The following is a 26,632-nucleotide window of genomic DNA, read 5'->3' on the forward strand; positions in this document are numbered from 1 at the left end:
TTCCAGTCTTCTAAAAAAGACAACTGTGCCACCTTGTGATGAAATAATGGAGAGGTCTTTCTATTTTTTGTACCTGTTTTCACTTGTTGAACTGAGCAGTAGAGTATACTGAGAGTTGATTACTTTCAACATTCACCTGCAAAACAGCATTCCTATAGGACTGAGTGCATTCTAATGAGTAAAATTTCATTTTACTTCCAGCAGAAAGGTTTTGGTTGCCTTTATCTTTCATTTGTTCTAGACTTGGTTCTGTTATACATTTAATACCAAGCAAATGTTCCCATTCCCTGTCCTGTCTTTCATTTATGTACAAAATGTCTCCATATGCTGGTGACCCTAGGCTTTATGTTACTTATATCCCTGACACTGAGAAACTGTCAAGTTTCCTATGTTCAGCATTATATATAGTCCTTTTACAAGGTCAGCCATGGAAAAAGTCAAAAGTGCAGGCTCTGAATCCAAAAACATATTCCATAGCTTTTCTTAAATATGTAGCACCTGCATATATTAATGCCAGCTGTAACCTCTTCTGATTGCCTTCCTGAAAATTCAAATTTGTTCACCTCACTCCACATTAACTAATGATATTTGCAAGTCCATGGGCAATAAAGCTTGTTCATATGTTCACAGTGAGAGACAATGATTCGGATATGAATTCACTGATAAGCCTGAATAATATCATATCATATCATATCATATCTGTTTTTATTTTTCATGTGTGACATTCTAGGTACTTGTTAAATTCATTTAGAATAGTACTTATAAGTATTTTGTCTTGCATTCCCTAATACAGTCTATCATCTTCTAGTTAATCTAGTTTCAAGGTCACAAGATAGCTAGAACCTACACCAGTATTAAGTAGGTACAAGACAAATAAAGTAATCCTGGCTAGGATAACAGTCTGTTGTAAGATGAGTTCACTCTGATACAGGCATATACAGACACACAGACACACACAAACACATACACACACGTACACACACACAGACACGCGCGTACACGCACACACACACACACGTGCACACACACAGACACACACATATACACACAAACACACACACACATACACATTCACGTGCACAGACATGCACACATGCACGTGCACACAGACACACACACGCGCGCACACGCCCGCACAGACATGAACACACACAAACATATTCATGCACACACACTCACCCACATACTACATGCATACCTATTTGTAAATTGGAGGACTATATATCACCTAAAACTATAGGTAATATTACAGATTTATAAGGAACATAGTACCTGAAAAAGTTACATAATCATAGCAGTATGTAGTTGAGATTCTTTAGAAAAATGCAACACCAAAGCTAGGGTGTCCTCCAACTTCTCTAAAAGTAAAACATCCATGTATTTAGGTATTTATATGCCTTATGTACATTTGCCATTGTGGCCTAGATCATGTCTGACAAGAATAAGTGGAGAAGACCACATACTCTGTTAGCAAATGCTTACATTAAATAAAATAACAAATACATATGTTGTGTCACTGACAGAATGAATGACAGGTAGAACTTTTGTTTTAATACTTTTTCATTTTTATAGAATGAATGAGTTGTATGGTGTGCTTTAAAAGGGCCCTACCACTGAGTTACAGTGGATGACGGGTAATGATGTAAGATTAAGTCTTCATCAGCCCTGTCATTGTACAATTCCAGCAGGAATTATAACAGAATAATGTCCCAATGGGATCTTTCATTAGTAGGCCAAACGATTTTATTTCATTAACAAGCATTGTTATATAATGCCAGGTAATATCCTGTCCACAGGATGTCAAAGCATTATGTGAAGCTTTTCATCTCTAGATTAGCCCATGATAATGTGTGCCATGCAATGCCTTATTATGACCAGTCAGGAAATAACTTTGTTACATTGAGCAGTTGAAGATATGTTTATACGTCTGAGTATTTTCTAGCAAGGTCGGTGTGGTACGATAACAGTTCTGCTGAGAAGTTAAGTGCCTGAGTATTCTTTCTATCACTTCATTCAAACCTGTACATTCTGTCTTTTTATTCCAAAAGCAAAATTTGTAGTCTGTCTGGTTTTGAGGCTCAGCTTTGTTCAAGAGACTTAACTGTATCTCCATTCAGGAAAGGTTGTGTGCTGGAGCTGTATGATAACTTATGTTTTAATAATGGCGAATAAAAACATACGGTAACAAACATACACTTAAACCTTTTTACCATACTGACGATCCATGAGCACAACAAAATGCACTCAAATTTCAGAAGCAGGAAAGAAAAAAAAATGACTGCAGGAGGTTTCCAAGCTAACAAAAGTAACACAGTCTGTTTACTATTGCACTAAACTGGACTTGTGGAAATATGGCTGGAGATGAACACGGACATTCCCAACAAGCAAAAGTAGAAAGAGGCTGTTTGCTTTTAGACTAAACTACACTTATGAAAATATGGTTGGAATGGAAAATTTATTTTATTTATATATTTATTTATTTTATTTTATTTTAAGTTTAGGTTAAAGGATAAGTGCTTTCTATTGATTATTTTTGGCTGGAACATGGATATGTCCACTTAGCGCTGATGTTATTTTAGTGACTAACTTCCACTGTTTTCAGCTTAAAGCATGACCTTTATTTGTTTTTCTCCTAGGGGTACCCGGTGCTGGAGCAGGAGGACTTTATGGAGCACTTTATCCAGGTAAGCAACTGCCTATGCACTACACTGTTCCACATTATCAATGTGGCAAATGTTATGTATTATACACCACAACAAGTTCTTAACCAAATACCACTTTTCTCATTATAGCCAGGACTTTTAGTTGTTTATCCATGAAATAAACAACTGCAAATAAATTAAAAGAATTTTATGATTTGTTATTGGTAAAAAATTACCTAATGAAAGCTTTGAGGAGTAATTTAAAGGTGGATTTCAAATGCCACTACACAAGGAATATAAGCAAACTTTTTAAACATGTTTTCTCTTTCTATCTTTGATTTCAGTGTGCATAATTTAGATAGCTCTCATTTCACATTTTTGCATGCTGACCTCCTTTCCATTTATGATAATTGCAGCTACACTGCTGTTAAGCTAATTCATAGCACTGGTAAATCTATCCCTTATTATGTGGAACTAATCCACACCAAAGCCCAGATTTACCTCCAGCCACGGTTGTGCAGCGGTTAGCAGTCGCCTCACAGCAAGAGGTTCTGTTTTCATTTCTCAGCTGGAGCCCCTTCTGTGTGGAGTCTGCATGTCCTCCCTGTGGTCGAATGAATTTAAAGACATGCAGGTAGGTGTGTGCGTTTGTGGGTATGCCTTCCTTGAAGTTTGGGCACCAGGCTGGCAACTCAACACCGTAAAAATTCACTGCCAATCATTAGCGGACCGGAGTTCCGCTATGGCAACCCCTAACCAGGAAAAGCCGAAAGACATACAACATATACCAAAGGATTTTGCTCTACTTGAAAAAACCTTAGATGTCTTTTGTCTAGTCTCATGATGTTTGATACCCTGTCTGCTCCCAAACACAAATTATTGAGACAGGAGTAAAGAATCATCTACACAATTACCAATAAACTTCATATTTCAATAAGGTTAAGGCATTTATCATTTTCAAGTTAACAGTGGGAGGGTGAGAGATTGATATAACAGTTATGGTGTTTGTCTTACAGACCCAAGCTGCACTGTTTTATTGTCACATAGGATAATTGGCTAGGCTTAAACTGGCCCACAAAAGCAGTTAGCCTAGTACTAATTTATGAACCTAAGAGCCAGTGTAAGAAAGTGACTAATGAAACAAAACCACAAACAGTCTCCAGGTTTCCTTATTTAGGTTTATTTTTATAATCTCCACTTTACCAGTAAAGGATTCTAATCTAAAACTTTTTGGACAATTTTACAAACAGGCAGTTGTGTCCAACATATCTTACTTGACTAACTACATTCTAAATAAAACAACTGAATAAAATATAAAACAGTCTGCATTAGTCCATGTTTTATTGAAAGAGTACTTTCAAGGTTGATTCACCACAAACCTGGACCAATTACTGTTTTTAATAATCACAGATTTCAAGGATATAAATAAAGCCAATGCATTCCTTTGGGTGTGGTCCCCAGTACCATGTTCATGCAAACCAGGAATTTTAAAAGCAATAAAAATAGTTTTCCTTCACCAAATACCATCAAGCATAACAGACAGCATATGCTTGTAGCCAAACATCAAATCAAGGAAGACATTATCAGTATCAGCAGAGGCTGTTATCAGCAAACAGTAGCTTACTGAAGGTAGGGGGATCCCTGATAGTGCCGAGAGAAAGTTGCAAAGAAAGGGAATGCAGAAAATGGAAAGCTTCCATTAGCACTAGCAATGGACAATTGAAGTGCTTTAACTCTAACATGGCAGCAGTGTGGTCTGAAGGTGAAACTATATAGGTGCTGTAAACATGCTGTGCTGGGTTAGAATGAACTGATAGAACACCATGATGTGGGTTCTAGGAACAGCACATAATTTTATTGCATACTGTTTCACTCATGTAAGATCTCCATATGAATGTTAATGTGACACTGAAAGTGAATGTAGGTATTGTTGTCTTCAGTTTCTCTGTTTTGTGGTTTTCTTTTCTGTAGATGTTCTGAGGTGTTAGTGAGAAGAATAGTTTGGATACGGGATGTAGATTTATGTTTCCAGTAGTCAGACATGTACCTTGTATACATGCTGGTTGGAACTACTGCTGCAGTTTCAGTATGCTGTAAGCAAAGGCAATTTAGTAACACAGGCTGTAGATTCGATGATCTCAGTCTATCTGTCTCTATGGTTGTTTCATAGTTTCATAGTATAGTACTAGGCTATCTGCCCTGGGGCATTTGTAAGCCTAGCCATAGTGATGTGGCTTTTGCCACCCCATGAAATGGTACAAAAATGTACAGAATAAATCTAGAATACTGAGCCTCTGTCTAGTAGTGACACAATGAAGGTCCCCTTATATAATAGAATTAGTTTACTGTGCCCCTGTCTAGCAGTGACACAGATGTGACCCCTGGGGTAAACTTACGATCTCCCATCCACTCATCAAGATTTCTCTTGAAGAGAGTCAGTGAGGGGCTCTGCCTAATATGAACTGGGATCCTGTTCCAAAGCATGGGAAGCCTCTGGGTTATGAATCTATCCCTCCACAGTTGTGTGTTCATAAAATGTTCTATTTATTTTATTATGTATTTATGCTTTCGTAAGTTGTGGACCATTTTCAGTGGAGGTCTATGAAGGAAAAAAATACTATAACTATACAGAAATAATTAGTTGTTATAAGCAATTAGTCCACCATTCATAATTTTCATACATCTCAAGCCCACAGTTGGCACCTATTAAACTTTTAAGTTGTTGTTGTTATTGTTGTTGTTGTGTCTTTTGGCTTATCCCGGTTAGTGGTCGCCACACCGGAACTCCGGTCCGCTAATGTTTGGTAGTGGATTTTTAAATGCCGAGTTACCAGCCCTGACACACAACCTTCAACAAAGGCATGGCCATTCACGCATGCCTCCACACAGAAGACGCTCTAGCTGAGAATCGAACGCGACAACGTCCTGCTGTGAGGCGATAATGCTACCGCAGCACCACCACCGCGGGTTTTAAAATAATTGAAATAGCACAAGTACATATTTAAAAATCTGACATTGCAGAATCTTAGAGTGTTCTTACTTCTCCAAGACCCAGGCATCTGAAGAGTTAGCATATAGAGTTAGCAGGGGTGTGGGAAGCACATTATGTGTGCAGGTGAAGCCCCCTGCAAAAAATGCTTTTCCGGTGCATTAGCATATTAGCAAAACTACTACTGCCTTTTAAAACCCTACAAATCATCTTTATACTCTCCAACTTACTCTTCTATGACTCATTTCTCCTTCAACTTAGTCTTTCCTGAAAACCTGTTTCTTCCCTCACCTTTACCCCCAATGCCAATGTTACTCAGTGTTAATATAACTCTCATATCTCATATCACATTAATCATAATTTCTAAAGAAGCTGGCCTTCATAACTCTTTTCATGTAGCCATACTATTAAAATTGTTTCACTTCAATTGTAATATATACTTAGCTGTTCATGTTGTTATACTGTGTTCATAGTTCATAGGTAAGTACTAGTTAACTGCCTTTGTTGGCCATTTTAAGCCTAGCCAATTTTCATTTCAAAAGTGACAATCAAACCTTGTGTCTGTGAAGTAAAGACTTCAGACATTATACCAACCCCCATATGTGGTGCTCACCTCCCCAGGGCACCACTGAAAGGGGGAATCTTAGCTCAGCTGGGCTATCTTGGCCAGCAAATATAAAACAAATAAAATAAAATATTTCAGGATTTGATTTTTTTCATTTCAGTTAATGTTTTAAGGACTGACAGGATTGCATCTTACATTTGCAGTAGAGTATCAACAACAATATATGACAAATTGAAAATTTGTATTGTATTATATAGTTCAGTAGTAATAACCTTTTTAGAAAGGTAAATATTCAGTTATCTTCACTATACAAAGTATAATTATTATAAGTTAGTACATTTAAATATGGTGGTATAGGAGCTTGGGGAAGTACGCCCTCCTGCAAAAACACTGTTTCTCAGCTTTTATTCCAAATGATGTTTTTTCTTCAAGGACAGTTGTCATAATGATTTATTTATAGCACTGATATGAATCTGTTCTCAATAATTAGTGTATGTATATAATAGAATAATCCCTGTCTCACTTTGGGACTTGTCATCATATTAGGGCTGTGCTATATTAATGGTGCACTTAGAGATGAGTCCCTAGCACTGACATACCAGACAGTGGAAATGCTTTTCAGCTGTGCAGAGTCAGCACATATGCCAGGATCAGAATCCATGCTTATGTAGGTTATCGAAGAAAGACAAGTAGGAGAGATCACATACCTTATATCGTGACACGACCCATGCTCCCTCAACACACACACACACACACACACACACACACACACACACACACACACACACACACACACACACACTGATTATGGAGACTGATTCTGACAGTGATGCCACTGGAGAATAATACCAGCTGAGCAGGACCTCAGTCACTAGTCATCTGTAAGCAGTACACACCTGCACATGACTATTTCATTTTAAACTAGCAGGCCTTGTGCCACTGAATTGCCTATAGGTTCATAGGTTCATAGGTAGGTACCAGGCTATTGGCCCCAGGGCCTATACAAGCCTAGCCAAAAAGGTACCCTGGCTTTCGCCACCCAATAAAATTATTTTCCTGTTCCCCTGTCAAGCAGAACCACAGAAGTGATTCCTGGGTGAATTTCCTATTACCCATCCACTCATCAAGATTTTTCTTGAAGAGTGCTAATGAGGAGCTCTGTTTGACATAGATAGGTAGTCTGTTCCAGAGTATGGGAAGTCTCTGGGACAGGAATCTATCCCTCCAGCATGTTCTGTTTATTGTGGTGACAAGGTTTAGGTCCCTAGAGCATGTAGCTCGGTGGGATTGGGATTTCTTTAAGTGGAGCATGTCCAACAGCTCTGGGTTTGACATAGCTTTGTATGTTAGGCAGAGATTGCCTCTGAGTAGGCGATATGCGACGGAGTAAAGCTGGAGTTATTTGAGACGGTCTGCGTAAGGCATCTGTTTGAGGCCAGTAATCCTCTTTGTGAGGTATTTTTGTGGCCTTTCCAGTTGTTGTAGATGTCTTGTGAGATACATACCAAAAGAGGCGTTGTACTCTATAATGGGTCTAATGAGTGATGAGTAGAGGGGAACAATGACCTCTTTTTTTTTCTGGATGAGAAACCTTTTGTGATGAGGTGTGCCACATAGAAGGATTTCCTGACCACTGTGCCAATGTGATTATCAAAGGAGAGACTACTGTCCACCTGTGTCCCAAGGTCTCTTATCACACTTTCAGTGTTAAGTAGATTACCACCTATGTGGTAGTTCATGGGTACAGAGTTTTTACCAAAAGGGATGACAATGCACTTTTTGGCATTGAGCTTGAGACCATGGCTTTGACACCAGGCATCTGTCTCAGTGAGGCCCTTTTGTAGGATGCCCACATCATTAGGAGTTTTGATTATGGCTCCTAGTTTGCAGTCATCTGTGAATTTAGTTAGCCAAAGACCTTCTGTGTTAGCCTGTACTTCAGAGAAGTAGATACCAAACAGGAGAGGACCCAGGACAGAACCCTGTGGTATTCCACTTGTCACTGTTCTGAAGTCTGATTTGGAGTCTGCTACGTTTACAGTGTAGGTTCTGTCAGTAAGCCAGTTGGCAACTCATCTTGTGACATAGGGATTTGTACCTAGTTTAGTGAGTTTATCTATAATTCCAGAGTGGAGGATGGTGTTGAACGCCTTGGCGAGATCTAGATCGGTTGTGTGAACCACCTTACCCTCATCTGTGTCTTTGGTGACTACTTCAAAGAAGTCTGTCAGGTTTAGGAGACATGATCCTCCTTTTACAAACCCAAACTGTGTGGGGTCCAGAGTTTGGAGATCTCCAATGTCTTTGTTTATGAGTTCCATGATGATATGTTCCATGGCCTTGCAGACCAGGCTCGTCAGGCTAATGGGGCAGTAGTTCCCGGGGTCTGTTGTGGCCCCCCCTTTGTGGAGTGGGATAACTGTCACGGTGCACCATTCAATGGGCACAAAGCCTGAGGTGAGGCTATGATTGAACATGGTACTTAGGTGGGGTGCCAGTTCATTCTGTAGTTCATGTAGAAGGCAGCCTTGGATGTTGACAGGTCCCATGGATGCTGTGTTCTTGGCTTTGCAGAGTGAGGTTTTTACCTGTGCAGCCGTGATTGCAGGAACTTTGCATTCTTCCGGTATAAAGATGGGCCCCTTAGGGGGTGAGAGGGGGGTAAAGTTAGCACTGAACCTATCTGCCAGGATGTTGGCAATATCAGTTGGTTCTGTTTATTTAGTGTCATTGTGCTGTAACTCAGAGCAGATCTGAGTGTTGCCATTGAGATTCTTGACATAGCTATAGAATGCTTTGTGGTTGTCTTTAGAATCAGTGGCAATTTTGTTTTCATAACTAGCTTTGGAGGATTTTATGAGGGATCTCAGCTTCTTACTGAGGCTGACCAGGGAGTTCCTCCAATTGTGGGATTTTACTCTTTTTTGCAACAGTTTCTTTTGTCTGTTGTAGAGTTTGTTTATGGCAGAAGACCACCAGATTGGCTTCCTTTTTTTGGAGGATAGCATCTTGGTTCTGTTAGGGATAGCACGATCCATACACTCGTGTAAGTGCTTATAAAGTGCATTTGTGTAGGATTCAGCAGTCGTACCTCTATTGTCCATCTGCATGGGTGTCGTGAAGTTTGCCACTTCTGTCTTAAGAAGTGTAAAGTTGGCGTTGGAGAAATTTTTTACGGTTGTTTTCCTAATGGGGGGTGGGAGCGGGATGTGGATGTCTAGGGTGATTAGCTTGTGGTCGGATCTGACCAACAAGGAGCTGACCTCTGGTGTGGAACACCGGTCACCCATGTTGATGATAACCAAGTCTAGGATATTGCTGCCCCTGGTGGGGGTGTGGATAAGTTGATCCAAGGATTGGAATTGATGATTTCCAGAAAACATTGAGCAAAAGAGTTGGTACATGAGTAGTTTTCCCAGTTAATGGTAGGGTAGTTGAAATCACCCATTATTAGAGTGTTGGGTTGTACCTTAATATTTTCCAGTGTATCAAGAAAAGAGGAGTGGGAATCCTTTGACATGGTGGGGGGTCTGTAGCAAGCTACAATATGGATTGCGGTTTTGCCCAGAGTTAGTTGAACTTGGATAATCTCGGATGCATTATGCTGAGCAACTAGCTTGGAGGTGTGGATATCCTTAATGAATATGGACACGCCTCCACCTTTAGTGTTTCGGTCCGGGTTTGGTGGCCGAAAGGTGTGGTATGAATTATAGTCTGGTAATGCAGGGGTGCTCTCTGGAGCTTTGAACCAGGTCTCTGTCACTGCACAGATGTCCATGTTCTCCATTTTAAGGAGTGCCTCCAGTGAGTGCATTTTGAGGCTTAGGCTTCTAGCATTGAGTAGCATTACCCTCAGATTTTGCTTGCTTGTACCTGTTACGGTAGTGAATTTGTCATTTGAACCTTGCCTAAAAAGGCACTATAGGGATGGCAAGAGCCTTTGTCAGTATTCGAAATCCCAAGGGAGACAGGTGCAGGCCATCTCTGGCAAAGCAGTGTGGTCTGTCGATCATGTCATCCCAGGCAGACAGATACTGGATTCCCTTAGAATTCTGCCTTTGTGACTGCATTGTTTAGCAGATGACTACTGGGAAGGTGATTCTGTGGCCAATACAAACAGTACAGTTTCATCTTACCAAAAATATATATATTTAATGTCAGATGCAATAATAAAATTAGTTTCAGTAACTGGACTAGCTGACTCCTTTCAGGTAGCTTCAACAAAAGTGTTGAAAAAATGTGTTCTTCTTCGACACTACTTGTCATTTGGTCAGCTCTGTGGCACAGAGGGATGAAGCTTGGACTATGACCTTAATTATGGTCAGCTCTGTGGTACAGAGGGATGAAGCTTGGATTATGACCCTGATTATTGTCAGCTCTGTGGTACAGAGGGATGAAGCTTGGATTATGACCCCAGTGACCCACGCTTAATTAGTGGCCTGGGGAGGTGAAAAAGCCAAATCATGAAATCCAGCAAAATAGCCAGCACCAAAGTGTTTGAAGCACACAATCATTTATTATTTTAAAATAGTGGCTCCACCATCATACCGGTTTCGACAGTCCTACCTTCTTCAGTAAACAAACCACATTGACAGATACCACAGACATTTATATGAATTTAATTAAATTAATTAATTAATTAATTACTTCTACTTCCTATTGCATCATTTCCCTTACGGACAAAAGAACCCCCACTTATAACTGATCATTTAGACCAGGAGAAAAAAGTCCCCCTAACCTAATTATCCACTTCTTTTCTTTATAATTTAAATTAGAATGCCACCCACGATTATTACTTCTGCCCCCCTGAATTTTGTCAATGACCATGAAATGAAACTTAGCAGAATTGGAACAGTACAGTGTATATAAAGAGCATTAGTCAATCGCTTATTCCACATATCACTAAAATGTTCAGATATGCGTATACATGAGGGGTGGGAAGTTTGGCCTATGTAAAAGGCCGAACAGGTACAACAAGTCAGATAAATAACCCAGTCCGTTCCACAATTGACAAAGAATCTTATGTCATAAACCTGGCCCGTATTTTTACTGAAAAAATGTTTTGACTTCAACATAAACCTGCAAAATGAACAGTGGACACAAGGAAAAGAATCCAATCATTTTTCCCCCATGATTGTTAATTGATGACCAGAGGGACCCCTGATGCTGTCATGTTTAAATATGAAAAATACGATCCCGAAGTCCTCCCCCTTTGAAAGAAGAATTGGCACCTGGAATTAAGAACTCGGTTCAATTCCTCATTGGCCAAAAGTATGTTCCAATTCTTGGCCACCACATATCTAACCAAATTTGTATTACACCCAAAAGTCATAGCAAATCTAATAGTATCTCGGTCATCATTAAGTGATTTATCTTTATACTCCAACAACAGTTGACTATCCTGCTTAGAGGTCCAGTTACTGGCAGACACAACATAACTCTATTTGCAATCCCTGACTAAGAATCTATGAGTCAGGTCCCGCTGAAGTGGATAGAAGAAGTGGATAATTAAGTTAGGGGGATTTTTTTCTCCTGGTCTAAATGATCGATTATAAGTGGGGGTTCTTTTATCCTTAAGGGACATGATGTAATAGGAAGTAGAATTAATTAATTAATTCAATTCATATAAATGTCTGTGGTATCTGTCAATATGGTTTGTTCACTGAAGAAGGTAGGAATGCTGAAACCGGTATGATGGTGGAGCCACTATTTTAAAATAATAAACGATTGTGTGCTTCAAACACTTTGGTGCTGGCAGTTTTGTTGGATATCATGACTGAGCTTTTTGGCCATTTGTACCTGTGAGTGCTTTTTGTTGATTCCAGTTGTTGAGCTGTTGGCTCAGTGTTTGCACTGAATTTATCTGTGGCTGAAGCTTCCTTCTCTTTGTTCCCTTATGGGGCATTTTTTTTTTTTTAAACCGGAGCTGTTGTTTTGGACTGGAGCTATTGTTGGAGTGCTGCCTTCTCTGGGATGGGTATTATTCTTCAGGATTGTGGTGGATGTTAGTCAGAACTTATTGGGGCCGTGCCTTCATACATTTTCAAAGTATCTCTTGCTGGATTTTGCATCGCTCTGGGACTTGATCGCCAGGTAATATAACATATTGGAACTTTATTATAAGATCGGAGTAGACTGGTGGACTTGGTCAGACTTTTGTCCGTTTTTGTGCTGGAACCATATTTGGATTTGTCCTACTGTGATGTGGCTTGTTGTGGGCCTACACGGAAGATCTGTTTGGTTACATCTGTTTCGGCACACATGAGATGAAGGCATTTTGTGTTGGCCATCAATGAAGGTCTGTATATTCCCTATTAACGTGTTTGGTGTTGCTGATGATGATACATTTTTGGGGCAAGATTTCTGAATGCTATTTGATCTATGTGCAGAATTCGGTACTGATACGTATTCTAAAGGGGTTGGAAGTACTGGAATTTTCTACGGATATTTTTATGATTGTAGGCCTATGGGGAAAGTGTGCTTTTTGGCAAAGTTTCAACACACATTTGATGAAGAGATTGAAACTGGGACTTTCACAGTGGCGTATGCATTTTCATTAATGTGACCGGTGTTTCCAATTGAACAGCATTGCCTTGGGGCAAGACTAAGGTTTATGTTTTGATCTATCAGCACCATCATATGTTAATTAATACAAGGGGCTTCGAAGTGCTATATATACACCGTGCATCGGATATTTCAACATTTAACTGTGTTGAACTAAGGATTACATATCGATCTATTAGTACCATCTTATCTAACCAATACAAGGGGCTGGGAAGGGCTGTTTATACCTTGCATATTTTGATAAAATTAGCTGTGTTGTGTCACTGTATTGGTTTCTCAAGTACAGTCTTGGAATTATTCTCTTCAGAACATTATAATGTCCCTCCTTTTTTATGTGTGATTTGGAACTGGGTGGGGTGTATTAACATTTTACCGTCTGTTCATGCTTGAATTTATAACAACATTATTGGTTAGAAAAAAGCATTTGGCTAGTTTGATTGTATGTCAGCAGGGATATATTTTTTTTAATTACTATATGCAGTCTTATGATATTGAGTTATTTCATGGGTGTTGAGTGATCAGAGCTCACAACAATGTTTCAATTACCTACATGGGGGGATTGTTTCACTGGTGTAATGAGAGTGCAGTTTTGGATGGTGGGTTGATCTTCATGCAACTAACTGGTGGGATTGTTCCTGGATGGGAACTTTTTTTTGTGGCTAGACTCGATTTGATTTGACTTGGGACCCTTCAATGGGTTGGAATGCCTTTTGATCTTTGGTGGTTTTCTGTTCCACATTATGGCCAAATTGATCATATTATTGTAGTGTGATCTCTTTTGTGTTACTTTAGTTTTTTTGCTGTGAATTGTGTGGAATACGGTGAAGATTGTGAGCTTATTGTCATAGATCTGAATACGATTTTGCAAGACCTTTGTGTCGATAAGAACGATATACAAGTCTTTGGTTTGGCAATGCCAGAAGATGGGGTCGCCAACAGGGACAACATGGATCCAGTTGAAGGGCTGCAATCAATTGTTTAACAAACTTGGTAAAAATATGAGAACACTACGTAAGAATGTATGGCATCTCAATCTATTTAAAGCGTATCAAAATAAAAACATAACTCCTAGAGGTTTGAGGGTGAAAATACAACTATTGGGTGGAAAGATGGATGATATATTAATGAATGAATGGGGTTTAGCACAACAGAATGCTTCCATGACATTTGTTAATATCCTAACCTCTTATTATGAATGGATGATTGATCATAATATTGGGGAGGTTAAAATGGTATGTGAAGAACTTAAGATGTATGAAGGACAACCCCACTATGCTACTTGTTTGAAGAAGCTCACTAAGGACCTGTTGGCATTTGAGAACCAAACTAAAGATAAAAAAATTACACAAATTCAATAGGTATTTGGGGGATGATGAGAGGAAACCATTTGAATACCAGAAAAATGTAAAATTTTTGGAACCCGATAGATCAGTGGCAATATACAGGAGGAAAAGGCCCTGTTCTATTTTAAAAAAAGATGCATTTGGTACAACAGCACATCAGGGGATGAATCTTCAGCCACGGATACAGAGGGTCCCAGCTCACTGGACTTCCCCACCCCCCAGAAGCAGCGTTGCTCTGACCACCCTTTAGATCTGGCAGGCCTAGGGGTGGGAGAAAACACAAGAAGAAATGGTGGAAGAGATATTACAAACACTGATAACACGCTAGTACAATATTATAATATTCATAATATTTCTTCCATTGTATTAACAGATGGGCAGAAACTACTGCTTAATAAAGGATTGAACTATGTTCCTGGTTTCTTTAGTATTGAAGTTGACATGGTTAAGGATGTTCTGGCTTTTTGTTGTAGACTTAACCTCAGGTTGTTTTTTTTGGTTCTAGGGAACACTCTGAAAGATCTACTGATTCCAGATTTTTGAAATCTAATCTCATGGCACCGATGAACAAACATGTATCTATCTTTCAACAAGCAGTGCTCAAAGATCTACATTTTAAAATGTGTTAGTCTAAAATGCTTGATCTTAACTTAATGGAGTCTGAACAACAAGCCGTGAGGGATTAAGAAATAATACTAATATTGTTATCTTGCCGGCAGATAAAGGTGGGGCGGTAGTGATAATGGATTCAGATTACTATCTGGCTGAGGGAAATAGACAATTGTCCAACCCTCAGAATTATATGCATTTGCCTATTGACCCCAATAATAATTTTAAGAAAGATATTTATCTGTTTCTTAAATTGGCTGTTGAGGAGGGGATCATTAAGGTGTCCGTTATGCAACATCTAATGGTCAGTGATCCCAAGAAACAGTATCTTTATTTACTGCCCAAGATACACAAAAGTTTGGATAAACCCACTGGTAGGCCAATAGTTTCAGGAATAGGTTCCTTGACGGAACCTTTGTCTGTGTTTTTGACACTATATTTGAAACTTCTCCACTCCTTACGTATACTCATATCTAAACATTTTAGTGATACTCAGAATAAGCGATTGACTAATGCTCTTTATAGACACTGCACTGTTCACAATTCTGCTAAGTTTCATTTCATGGTCATTGACAAAATTCAGGGGGGGGCAGAAGTAATAAGTGTGAATGGCATTCTAATTTAAATTATAAAGAAAAGAAGTGGATAATTAGGTTAGGGGGACTTTTTTCTCCTGGTCTAAATGATCATATAAGTGGGTGTTCTTTTGTCCATAAGGGACATGATGTAATAGGAAGCAGAATTAATTTAATTAATTCAATTAAATTCAATTAAATTCATATAAATATCTGTGGTATCTGTCAATATAGTTTGTTCACTGAATAAGGCAGGAATGCCGAAACCGGTATGATGGTGGAGCCACTATTTTAAAATAATAAATGATTATGTGCTTCAAACACTTTGGTGCTGACAGTTTTGTTGGATTTCATGATTTAGCTTTTTGGCCGTTTGCACCTGCTGTACCTGCGAGTGCTTTTTGGTGATTCCGGGTGAAAAAGCCAACCAGGGAGGGTAGGAGAAAGTGTCTAACACCAGCTTACCCATTAAGCTTTGCGATTTATTGATTTTTTTTATATTTTATGAATGTTTTTGTGTTTGACGAAAAAGCTGTGAAATTAAGAAAAGTTTTATATTTTGCGGAAAGTATTTCCATTTTACATCTCTGAATCTTTTTTTTTCATTTTAAAACATCAACAATAAAGAAATATTGTATTTATTTTAACTTAAATTGGAGGTGTTAAGTATTGATGGCTTCTAATGACCCCTCAGCTTCATCATGGATTTCTCTTGCTTATCTTCTGTCTTGCCTACAAAGTTACTAGAACATAACAATTTCTGTGACACAGCTTGGACATATTATCAAGGCTGTTATCTTGCTTTTTTATAACAAGAGCATTCCATGTTTTATATATAAAGTCTGTCCTACCCACTGAATCATCACATGCATGTTTTATGATTCTTTAAATCCAACATGTTTATTTTAATTATGAGATTAATTCCTTTATTTTTCAGGCGGTGTACATGGTGGCTACAAACCAGGAAAGGCTGCAGGTAAGATTATAATTTTTATAAGCAGAAGAAAACAATTGTTTGATGATACATAAACCAAATGGCATGTTAGTTTTGGACAAAGAGTAAATAATATGATAGTTGTACTTGCTACCGGCTGCCAAACAACTTAATTAACTATCTTACCTTTGCTAGGCTTTGTAACATGAACTTTAAAGAAAGGACTTTGGACAGAATACTTAGTGCTAATTTATACATTGAAACAGTTTCTACATGATAAATATTCTGATGGATGTCTTACACCTGTTATTATATTTGTACATGAAAATATTAGTCAGGGAGTCTATTTCTTCTGTACGTTATGCATTTATTAGACAAAACTGTATTAGTAAAAAAAAAAATCTATATGTTTTATTTCCTTAAAGTACTAATAATAGTATGAGTTTTTAGTTTGATTCTAGAAACTGTATCTGAACATAATGGTTGCTGTTTATGAGGAATATGAAGCAGCATTGTTTGACTAAGCTTAGGGCAAACACAGTAAGTGCTGCTTATGCAGTCTGCTTCATAATATGAACAAGAATGTTCAGCTTTGGTGTCTTTGGATAAATGTTAAGTATAGTCTGATACACACTCCCATAAACTTCTGCAGTACCTAGATATGGATTGCACTGTACCTGCTATATAGTAGCTGTACTACATAGCACCTGTACATAGTAGTGCACAAAGACATCCTCTGCCACTAAATGGTGTACATGAACACATACTGTGCTACATTGTACTATATGGTCCTGCACTACACATAGGATACCACAAAAAGCAGCTTACTGAAGTATACTGTACTTAATTTAGCAGTTGCGTCATAAGGTATATTATACCCACCTAAGGTGAAGGTTGCCAATACACTCTGCTATTCCATCATGACTAGAGAACTTCAGTATTGTAATATGGGAAGGAGGGCGTGTAGTGCTGTGTGAGCTCCCATTGGCAGAACGTTGTTGGCATCACTGCGTGGAAGTGACTTGTATGGTTGTGGTAACTAAGGTAATAGTGAACACCATTTTCAGTAAGGGGTTTCCCTACCAGGCAAAGGATTTGTTTTTTAACCAGTATTGACATGTGGCTCAGCAATATATTAGTAGGGAAGGGAACTGTACTGCCAACTACAACATTATTGTGCTATATACAGTTGGACTCCCATAGGTTACCCTTGTTGGAACCCTCCAGTTCAAGGATGGTATTGTGTTTATGAATCACATGCAATCGGGGAGGGAGTCATATATATATATATATATATATATATATATATATATATATATATATATATATATATTTGCACCACATGCACAGGATACGATGGCTACATAATGGGGTCAGGCATATATTGTCTTTCCCCGTTATGTGCAAACATAATACAGCTTTAATACACTGATCTGCAGTGTACCAGTCCTGCTCCGTGGCACAGCTGGATTTTCCATCTCTTCCAGCACAGCTTGTACCATATAGATTAGAACCGAGTGATTTGATCCCATTTTTTTTCTAAAGTGATATACATTTTGCAGTAAGCAACAAAGCACAACATTGCAGACTTCTGAATGTATAACTGGAAATATGATGGTTACAGTGTAAAGCTAAGAATGCTTTGCTCACTAGGGTGGATTTCACCACCAACAGTTTGGATTATCTTCCTACTATTAAGTTGCTCTGGACGCCATCACAGCTTTCTGTTTCTCTACTGCAACAGCACGTTTGCTTTCGAAACTTTACTCCATACACTGTTTGAGCTAGCTCATTTTGTTCCCTTAAAACTATTTTGTTGGAAGACACATTGACTGCTTTCAGACCTGGAAATAGAGTTTCTGAGTTACAAGCCTTGATATACAAGTAGCTCTTTACTGTTTCTCAGAGACAGATTTTTGAGCAGCTAATCTTTCTTTTACACCCAAGGCTATGTTTGCCATTGTACTTAATCAAGTGACCCAGCTAACGTCTTTCTTTTACCTCTTTCTCAGAAAAAAAAGCTCTTCTAGCTTTTATGTGATCAGCTCAGGGTTCATTAAATGCAGCATGCTGCTACTATACGTTTTCTTTAGTAGAATTTCTGCAGGAAACGTGATGCTCCAGCCTGGTTTACATTTTACACCTTTACCAAGCACTATAAGTTAAGTGGTCAGCGCAGAGTAAAAGAGAGTTTTGTGACTGCTGTGACAAAAGTATAGAAGTATTTGCTTCTGATCCACCAAGCAGTTTATAACTTAGTATTCAAGCTATGTGTGGCGAATGGAATCAGGAAAAAAGACTGATGTATTGTAGGGATACACTTCAAGAGTAGTTATTCATCATCTTTTGCCTGGTCCTGTATGTGCAACAACTCTTTCTCTTCTTTTTTCAAACCTGTATTAGTGTAATATAACAATTCTGTATGAAAGGATGAATTGTTTTAAAGATGAATGACAATTTGAGGTCACTTCAGGAGATGTAACTGTTTGTTTAAATAAATGTGTAGGGAACAATCTGCACACAGTAAGATCACATAAGATATTGCCAAGTTGTTTCACCATCCTTGCATCCTAAGGATAACCAGTCTAGGTCCAACCTATGCAAAACATATAAACAGACCAGACTATCCACAGCCAATGCAAAAACATATACACATACCAGCCTAGCCATGGCATATCCAAAAACAGACCTGTCTAGCTGCAACTTATGCAAAACATATAAACAGACCAGACTAGCCACAAACTATGCAACAACATATACACAGACCCACCTAGCCACAGCCTATGCAAAAACATATCAACAGACCAGCCTGGGCCACAGCATATGCAAAACATTTTCAATGACAGGTCTTGCCATGGCATGTGCAAAAATAAATGCATCGACCAGCATAGCCATGCCCTGTGCAAAACCATATGCACAGACCAGTCTAGCAATAACCTATGCAAAAATATAAACAGACCAGACTAGCCACAGACTATGCAAAAACATTGGCTGTGGCTAGGAACAGCCTATGCAAAAGATATGCAAAGACTAGACTACCCACAGACTATGCATAAACGTATACAAAGACCAATCTAGCCACAGCCTATACAAAAATGTATCCCAGGCCAGCACATCCATAGCCTGTGCAAAAACATATGCACAGACTAGCGTAGTAATGGCATTTGCAAAAACATAAATACACACACCAGTCTAGCCACATCCTATGCAAAACCATATTCACAGACTAGCTTAGCCATGGCCTATAAAAACATATTATACACAGACTATCCTAACAACAGCTTAAGCAAAAGCTTATGCACAGACCAGCCTAACCACAGCATATGCAAAACATATTCACAGACAAGCCTAGCTGCAGTCTGTGCAAAAACATATGCACAGACCAGCATATCCACAGGCTATACAAAAACATATCCGCAGGCCATTCTGGCCATGACCTATACAAAATAATATAAACATTGACCAGACTAGCCACAAACTATGCTGGAACATATACATAGACCAATCTAGCCACAGCCTATGCAAAAATATCTACACAGACCAGCCTATCCACAGCCTATACAAAAACATATGCACAGACTAGCCTAACAACAGCTTAAGCAAAAGCTTATGAACAGACCAGCCTAACCATACCATATGCAAAACATATTCACAGACAAGCCTAGCCAAAGTCTGTGCAAAAACATATCTGCAGGCCATTCTGACCATAGCCTATACAAAAAATATAAACGCAGACCAGACTAGCCACAAACTATGCAGGAACATATACATAGATGAGTCTAGCCACAACCAATGGAAAATAAATATACAGACTAGCATATCCCCAGCATATGCAAAAACATATGCATAAACCAGCCTAGCCATGGCCTCTGCAGTAACACACACACCAGTTTAGCCACGGCTGCTGCAAAAACATATACACAGGCCAGTCTAGTCACAGCTTAAGCAAAAACATATCAGCAGACAAATCTGGCCACAGTCTATTTAAAAAATAGAAATGTACCAGACTAGCCACAAACTGTGCAGAAACATATACACAGACCAGTCTTGTCACAACCAGTGCAAAAATATATACACAGGCCAGCCTATCCACAGCCTATGCAAAAACATATGAAAACACCAGCCTCACCATGGCCTATGCAAAAACATATGCACAGACCAGTCTAGCCATTGGCTATGAAAAAAAAAAACATATGCAGAGACCAATGTAGCCACGGCCTATGCAAAAATGTGTACACAGATCAGTCCAGGTACAGCATATGCAAAAACATGTACACAAATCAGTGTAGCCGAGGCCTATAAAGATATATATATATGTGCAGACCAGCCTAGTCACAGTGTATGCAATTATCTACTTTATTTATTTATTGACATTTGATTACTGGGAAAACCCAACTGGGTAGGAGCTCATTTTCAGCAGAGGGCCAAGGAGAAAAGCTCCAAGGTATTACAAATCATTTTGACAGCAATAATTTTACATTCTATAAAAATAATAAAAAAAAAAAAATACAGTTTAAATAATTATACCAAATTAGATATAATATGAAAACATTGGTTAAGAAGGGATACAAGTTATATAATAATGATTTAATAGTTACAGACATTTTGGGGAGTTTATAGAGAAATTAAAGGTAAGTTAGTATAATATAAACAGGAATTGCAATATGAAGTGAGAAAAAAGCAAGCTTATGTATATTTAGAGAAAAAGCCAGTGGAGTGAAATTGATAGAAATAAGGACATGAGTGAAGAAGGGAGAGTAATGAGATGTAAGGTATGAATAGGTATTTGTTCAAATTTAAGGATATAGTTCATCCTGGAGTTGAACAACAACAGATCCAGCCTTTGGCTAGGAAATCTTTCAGAAAGGTTTTGCAGGATGGGATGGAAGGTATGGACCTGATGTGTACAGATAAGGAGTTCCAAGACTTAGCAACATGGTATGAATACAGATGATAGGTCTATGGACTCACACAAGAGTTTTTGGTCAGTGGATCTTAATAAACAAGTGGGAGCATAGTTGTGTAGAATGTTATTTAGTGCTGGACAAAGAGATGGATTCTGGAAAATGTTATTGGTGGTAAGAAAATGTCTATACGTTAGTTGATGGGTAGCTCTATCCAATTTAGGCTTTTTAGTGCTATACAGTGGTGAAATCTGAAAGGGGTATTTGCAAAAAATTTAACAACTTTGTTATAGCATTGTTCAAGTTTTTATTTTTGTGATGTCTGAAGGTTAGTAAGGATAGGATCACTATAAAGAAGTGCGGGGAGGAGATAAATAGTGTAAATAGTGGCAAGTGTAGCTTTAGTTGTGTCGGTGGAAAAAGGTTTTGGCTCTATGACGTATCCCTAGTTTTTGATTTTTTCTTATGTAATTCTATATATGCAGGACAAATTTAAGATTATCATCCAGGATCATCCCTAATAATTTGCTATGAGAAGTAACTTCAATGGTTATATTAAGCGAGAGGACTTTTTTCTTTTTGTTTTTCATGGGAGAGGGATTTGGAGAAAAAAGTAGTAGTTTGTATTTTTTTTAGGGTTGAGCATAAGTTGCTGTTAAAGTTTTTCTGAGTAATTTTTTGGAGATGTGCCATGTTGTCAGATGTGTAAATGAGCATGGAGTTATCTGCGTATTGTATAAGGGAGGCCTGATGTGTGGCTGTCTGGATGATGTTGGTAAGAATGTTAAAGAGGAGGGGACCAAGGATAGAGCCTTGTGGTACACTGGTATTGACTGTGAGGTATGGAGAGGGGTCTATATTAGACCATTGACAAAGCCGTTAATCGAATGGCTTTATAATTGAAAATTCCAGTAAAATAACTCACTTTTATGGGGGGCTGTGCCACCCCCCCCCCCCACCGCTAATTATATACACCAACTCCAAGATTGCATTACAGTGAGGAAAGGGCAAATTTTCAATCTTCACTGTACCAGAATCTCACAAAACACACTTCTGTTACCGGTATTTTTGAGTATAAAGCCATTGATTAATGGCTTGGTTGATAGATCCATGGAGAGAAGGTAGTCATACAATATACAGAGATCAGTTTACCTATGCCTATGCAAAAACATATACACAGACCACCCCAGCCACAGTCTATGCAAAAGCATATGCACAGGCCAGCCTAGCCACAGTCTATCCAACAACATTTACACAGACAAGTCTATTAACAGCCTATGCAGTAAAATAGACACAGGCTGGTCTAGCACCAGCCTATGCAAAAACATATATTTACTGTTTTCAATATTATATCAAACAATCTTTCAGCATTTTATCCTGGGAAAGTTCAGAATGGATACGAACAGTATATGACTCCCAGTAAACTGCTTTATGAGTGGCAAGGCTTCAAATCCTCCAACAGCAACTCTTAATTACTATATGATGTAATTCTATTTGGAATTCATTTCATCTGTATCAACTTCCTGAAAAATGATAAACTGAAAGTCATAATACTAACTGTACAATGTAGAAATACCAAAATGTTGAAATCTCAGAATGTTGAAATCAAAATACTTACTCCCCCGCCAATGTGTAGAGAACTGGTCTTGCTAGCCCCCCCCCCCCCCCCCCAATGCAGGAACCATGTTAGTACACATTTCCAAGTAACCTTAATGGGGTTGATATTGTCTAGTGACAGGCTGTGTGTACTAGAGCAATGTACATATGTACAAAATGTAAGGTATTATAATTTCAACATTTTGTCATTTCAGGATTTTCCATTCAGTATTAACACTTTCAGTACATAACTGTTCCATAAGTGGCCACATGCCCACTCTCATTTAGGTATCCATCACTGCTAAAGGCTGTGGCTGACTAAATGCTAAGGCAGGTGGCATATGCAGAGAGTAAGACAAGGAAAAAGGTATAGAATATCTATTGTATTCTGACCTCCACACACATAGCATGTTTATATTGTGTATTAAATAACCCTTTAAAATAGTAATGTGTAAAATAAACACACCCACCATAAATTTACTTATAAAGTAGGCTTCTTTTTCCTGGCATTTCTCAGTACAAAGGAAATGAAACGTACCTGCATCACCAACAATTGAACTGTATAAATTAATGAGTAATCAGAATTGTCAGACTCAAAATAGTATTGTTTTATTTTCCTTAGCAAACTTAACTTGTCAGTCCATGTTATCTTAATAATAATACTGAACAAACCAAAGTATAGTGTGAATGACAAAACACCTGTCACAAAAACAAAATAAATCTCTCCTCCAAGTGAGAGTTACTGCTGATTTGGTCATTACTATCACACTGAAATTTACTCAGTTCACCAGCGTCAGACATCTGAAATAAAAATGTAACTTTATCATTCCTTATTATTTTTAACCAAAAAGAAAAAACATTTTCTTCCACTTCTACACTGTATTCAGCTTTGCCACTATAGAATACTGTGTTCATATTCCTTCTCTCCTAACTGTAGTACCATAGCCTTCCCCAATCTCTGACATGACTGGCCAGGAGTCAGGCACCACTACAAGTAACAGGTGCACAGTAACACATGACTCATCAAATGTCACACTGTTAAAGGCTGTCACTGCATGGAAGAAGTAACTTTTCTCCGCAGAGGGCATCCACACAGAGTTGATGAGAAGGAATACGGCACCTGCTTATGCCATACAGTTTACGTACACAGTCACACAAAAGAAAAAAAAAATATATATATATATATATATATATATATATATATCTATATATATATATATATATATATATATATATATATATATATATGGATTCACTTCATAACACTGAAAGCTCAAAACCCTGAAACTAAAAACACTGAAACCAAAACACTGAAACTTCAAAATCTTGAAAACTCAAAACAGTGAAAACACATATCATACATGTACAGAGTTTAAAGAACATAAATCATAGCACTTTCCACCAAGTGTAAGTTGGGGGGCAAGCCCCCCTGCACCCCCACACCCCCCCTGCTACTTATATATATCAACTCCATGATTGCAATTCACTACACTAAGTGCAGTCTTGGAGTTGATATATTTAAGTAGCGGGGGGGGGGGGTGCAGGGGGGCTTGCCCCCCCCTACTTACACTTGGTGGAAAGTGCTATGATTTATGTTGTTTAAACTCAGTATATGTATGATATGTGTTTTCACTGTTTTGAGTTTTCAAGATTTTGAAGTTTCAATGTTTTGGTTTCAGTGTTTTGAGCTTTCAGTGTTATAAAGTGAATCCATATATATATATATATATATATATATATATATATATATATATATATATATAGGTTCAGAGGTAGGTACTAGGCTATTGGCCCTAGGGCCTATATAAGCCTAGCCAAATGGTATCCTGGCTTTTGCCACCCAAGAAAATTATTTTCCTGTGCCCCTGTCAAGCAGAGCCACAGAAGTGATCCGAAGGGTGAATTTCCTATCTCCCATCCAATCATCAAGATTTTTCTTGAAGAGTGCTAATGAGGAGCTTTGTTTGATATAGAGAGGTAGTTTGTTCCAGAGTATGGGAAGTCTCTGAGAAAGGAATCTATCCCTCCAGCATGTTCTGTTTATTGTGGTGACAAGGTTTAGGTCCCTAGACCATGTAGCTTGTAGGGATTGGGATTTCTTTAAGTGGAGCATGTCCAACAGCTCTGGGTTTGACATAGCTTTGTATGTTAGTCAGAGATTGCCTCTGACCAGGCGATATGCGACAGAGTAAAGCTGGAGTTTTTTGAGACGATCTGCGTAGGGCATCTGTTTGAGGCCGGTAATCCTCTTTGTGAGGTATTTCTGTGGCCTTTCCAGTTGTTGTAGATGTCTTGTGAGGTACATACCAAAAGGGGCGTTGTACTCTATAATAGGTCTAATGAGTGACAAGTAGGGGGGGGGGACAATGACCTCTTTTTTCCTGGATGAGAAACCTTTTTTGATGATGTGTGCAATGTAGAAGGATTTCCTGACTACTGTAGTGATGTGATTATCAAAGGAGAGACTACTGTCCACCTGTGTAACAAGGTCTCTTATCACACTTTCGGTGTTAAGTAGACTACCAGCTATGTGGTAGTTCATGGGTACAGAGTTTTTACCAAAACAGATGACAATGCACTTTTTGCATTGAGCTTGAGACCATGGCTTTGACATCGGGCATCTGTCTCAGTGAGGCCCTTTTGTAGGATGTCCACATCGTTAGGAGATTTGATTATGGCTCCTAATTTGCAGTCATCTGCGAACTTTGTTAGCCAAAGACCTTCTGTGTTAGCCTGTACTTCAGAGAAGTAAATACCAAACAGGAGAGGACCTAGGACTGAACCCTGTGGTACTCCACTTGTCACTGGTCTGAAGTTGGATTAAGAGTCTGCTACTTTCATATATATATATATATATATATATAGAGAGAGAGAGAGAGAGAGAGATTAGTGACAAAGCTGAATACAGGGTGGAAATGAAAGAAAATATTTTCATTTTAGGTTAAAATAATAGGTAATTATAAAATTCAATTTTTATTTCAGATGTCTTGACAGTGGTGAACTGAACACATGTCAGTGTCATTAGAATGAAATGAGAAGTGAAGAGACAGTAACACCCCCCACCCCTATATAGGCGATATAATGGGACCTCTGAAGGAAAACAAATTGTATGAATTTGGACTATGTTTTTTGTTCAAAGCGACACCACATAAGTGGTCATAAAACCATTACCCTATGACCTGATGTCCTTCCTTGTTCCAGTCCATGCACTTAGTCAAACATTAAACTGAACTTTATTGATCTCCAATATCAAGAAAAAGGAACGTGTATTTCAACATATGCCAATTGTTCTTGCAACTGTTTCTGCACCACATTTTTAGTGTTTTTACTAATCCAGTCTGCTATTTTTTAGTTCTGTACATTTTGGCAGTTGAGCACAAAGGGTCAAGACAATGAGCTGCTTATAAGCTTTGACCTGTATACTTGGGTTCAAGTCTGTCAGCCTCTGCGTTGAAGATGAGTAAGGCACTTACATGATGCTGCCCAGGAGTGAGATGTGGCACATATGTTTAGTAATATTTTCTCAGTAATAAATAAATAGAAGTAATCCTGGCTTATGGAACATGTACCATTTGTTTTATAGCACTGACAGAAATAGAGATTTTAGAACTACGGTGCAAAATCACTGTTCGTTCATGAAAATTTCTACCAATATAACACACTGGTGTTGTATTGTAATGGGGGGTGACTGATGATGATTTTTAAAATACAGGACATACATATTCATGTTTTTGATAGTGATAAGATAGTCATACTCACACATTTTTTGCATTTGGTGCTACTTTGATATAAACTCTGATAAAATGCCCCAATGTTCTAGATAACATCATTAAAGAAGCAGCAGTCATGCTTGAAGTCTTAATAAGAATATTGTATCCTACCACAAAAGTAAGTTGTAACATGAGAGGAAG

General features: G+C 38.4%; 1 protein-coding gene across 17 annotated transcripts in view; it reads left to right on the plus strand.

The window, feature by feature from the left end:
- The window catches only part of ELN (elastin), a 490,412-nt gene that overhangs the window by 112,669 nt on the left and 351,111 nt on the right, over nucleotides 1–26,632 (plus strand). For all 17 annotated transcript variants that reach the window (XM_044054168.1, XM_044054169.1, XM_044054171.1 and 14 more), the window contains exons 2-3: nucleotides 2,637–2,684; nucleotides 16,225–16,263. In XM_044054168.1, the coding sequence (XP_043910103.1) occupies nucleotides 2,637–2,684; nucleotides 16,225–16,263 (87 nt within the window). The remainder of the gene's footprint in view (nucleotides 1–2,636; nucleotides 2,685–16,224; nucleotides 16,264–26,632) is intronic.

Source organism: Protopterus annectens, chromosome 13.part0 (genome assembly GCF_019279795.1).
Source record: "Protopterus annectens isolate FY-2018-M chromosome 13.part0, PAN1.0, whole genome shotgun sequence".
In the NCBI taxonomy this organism is placed as follows: Eukaryota; Metazoa; Chordata; order Ceratodontiformes; family Protopteridae; genus Protopterus; species Protopterus annectens.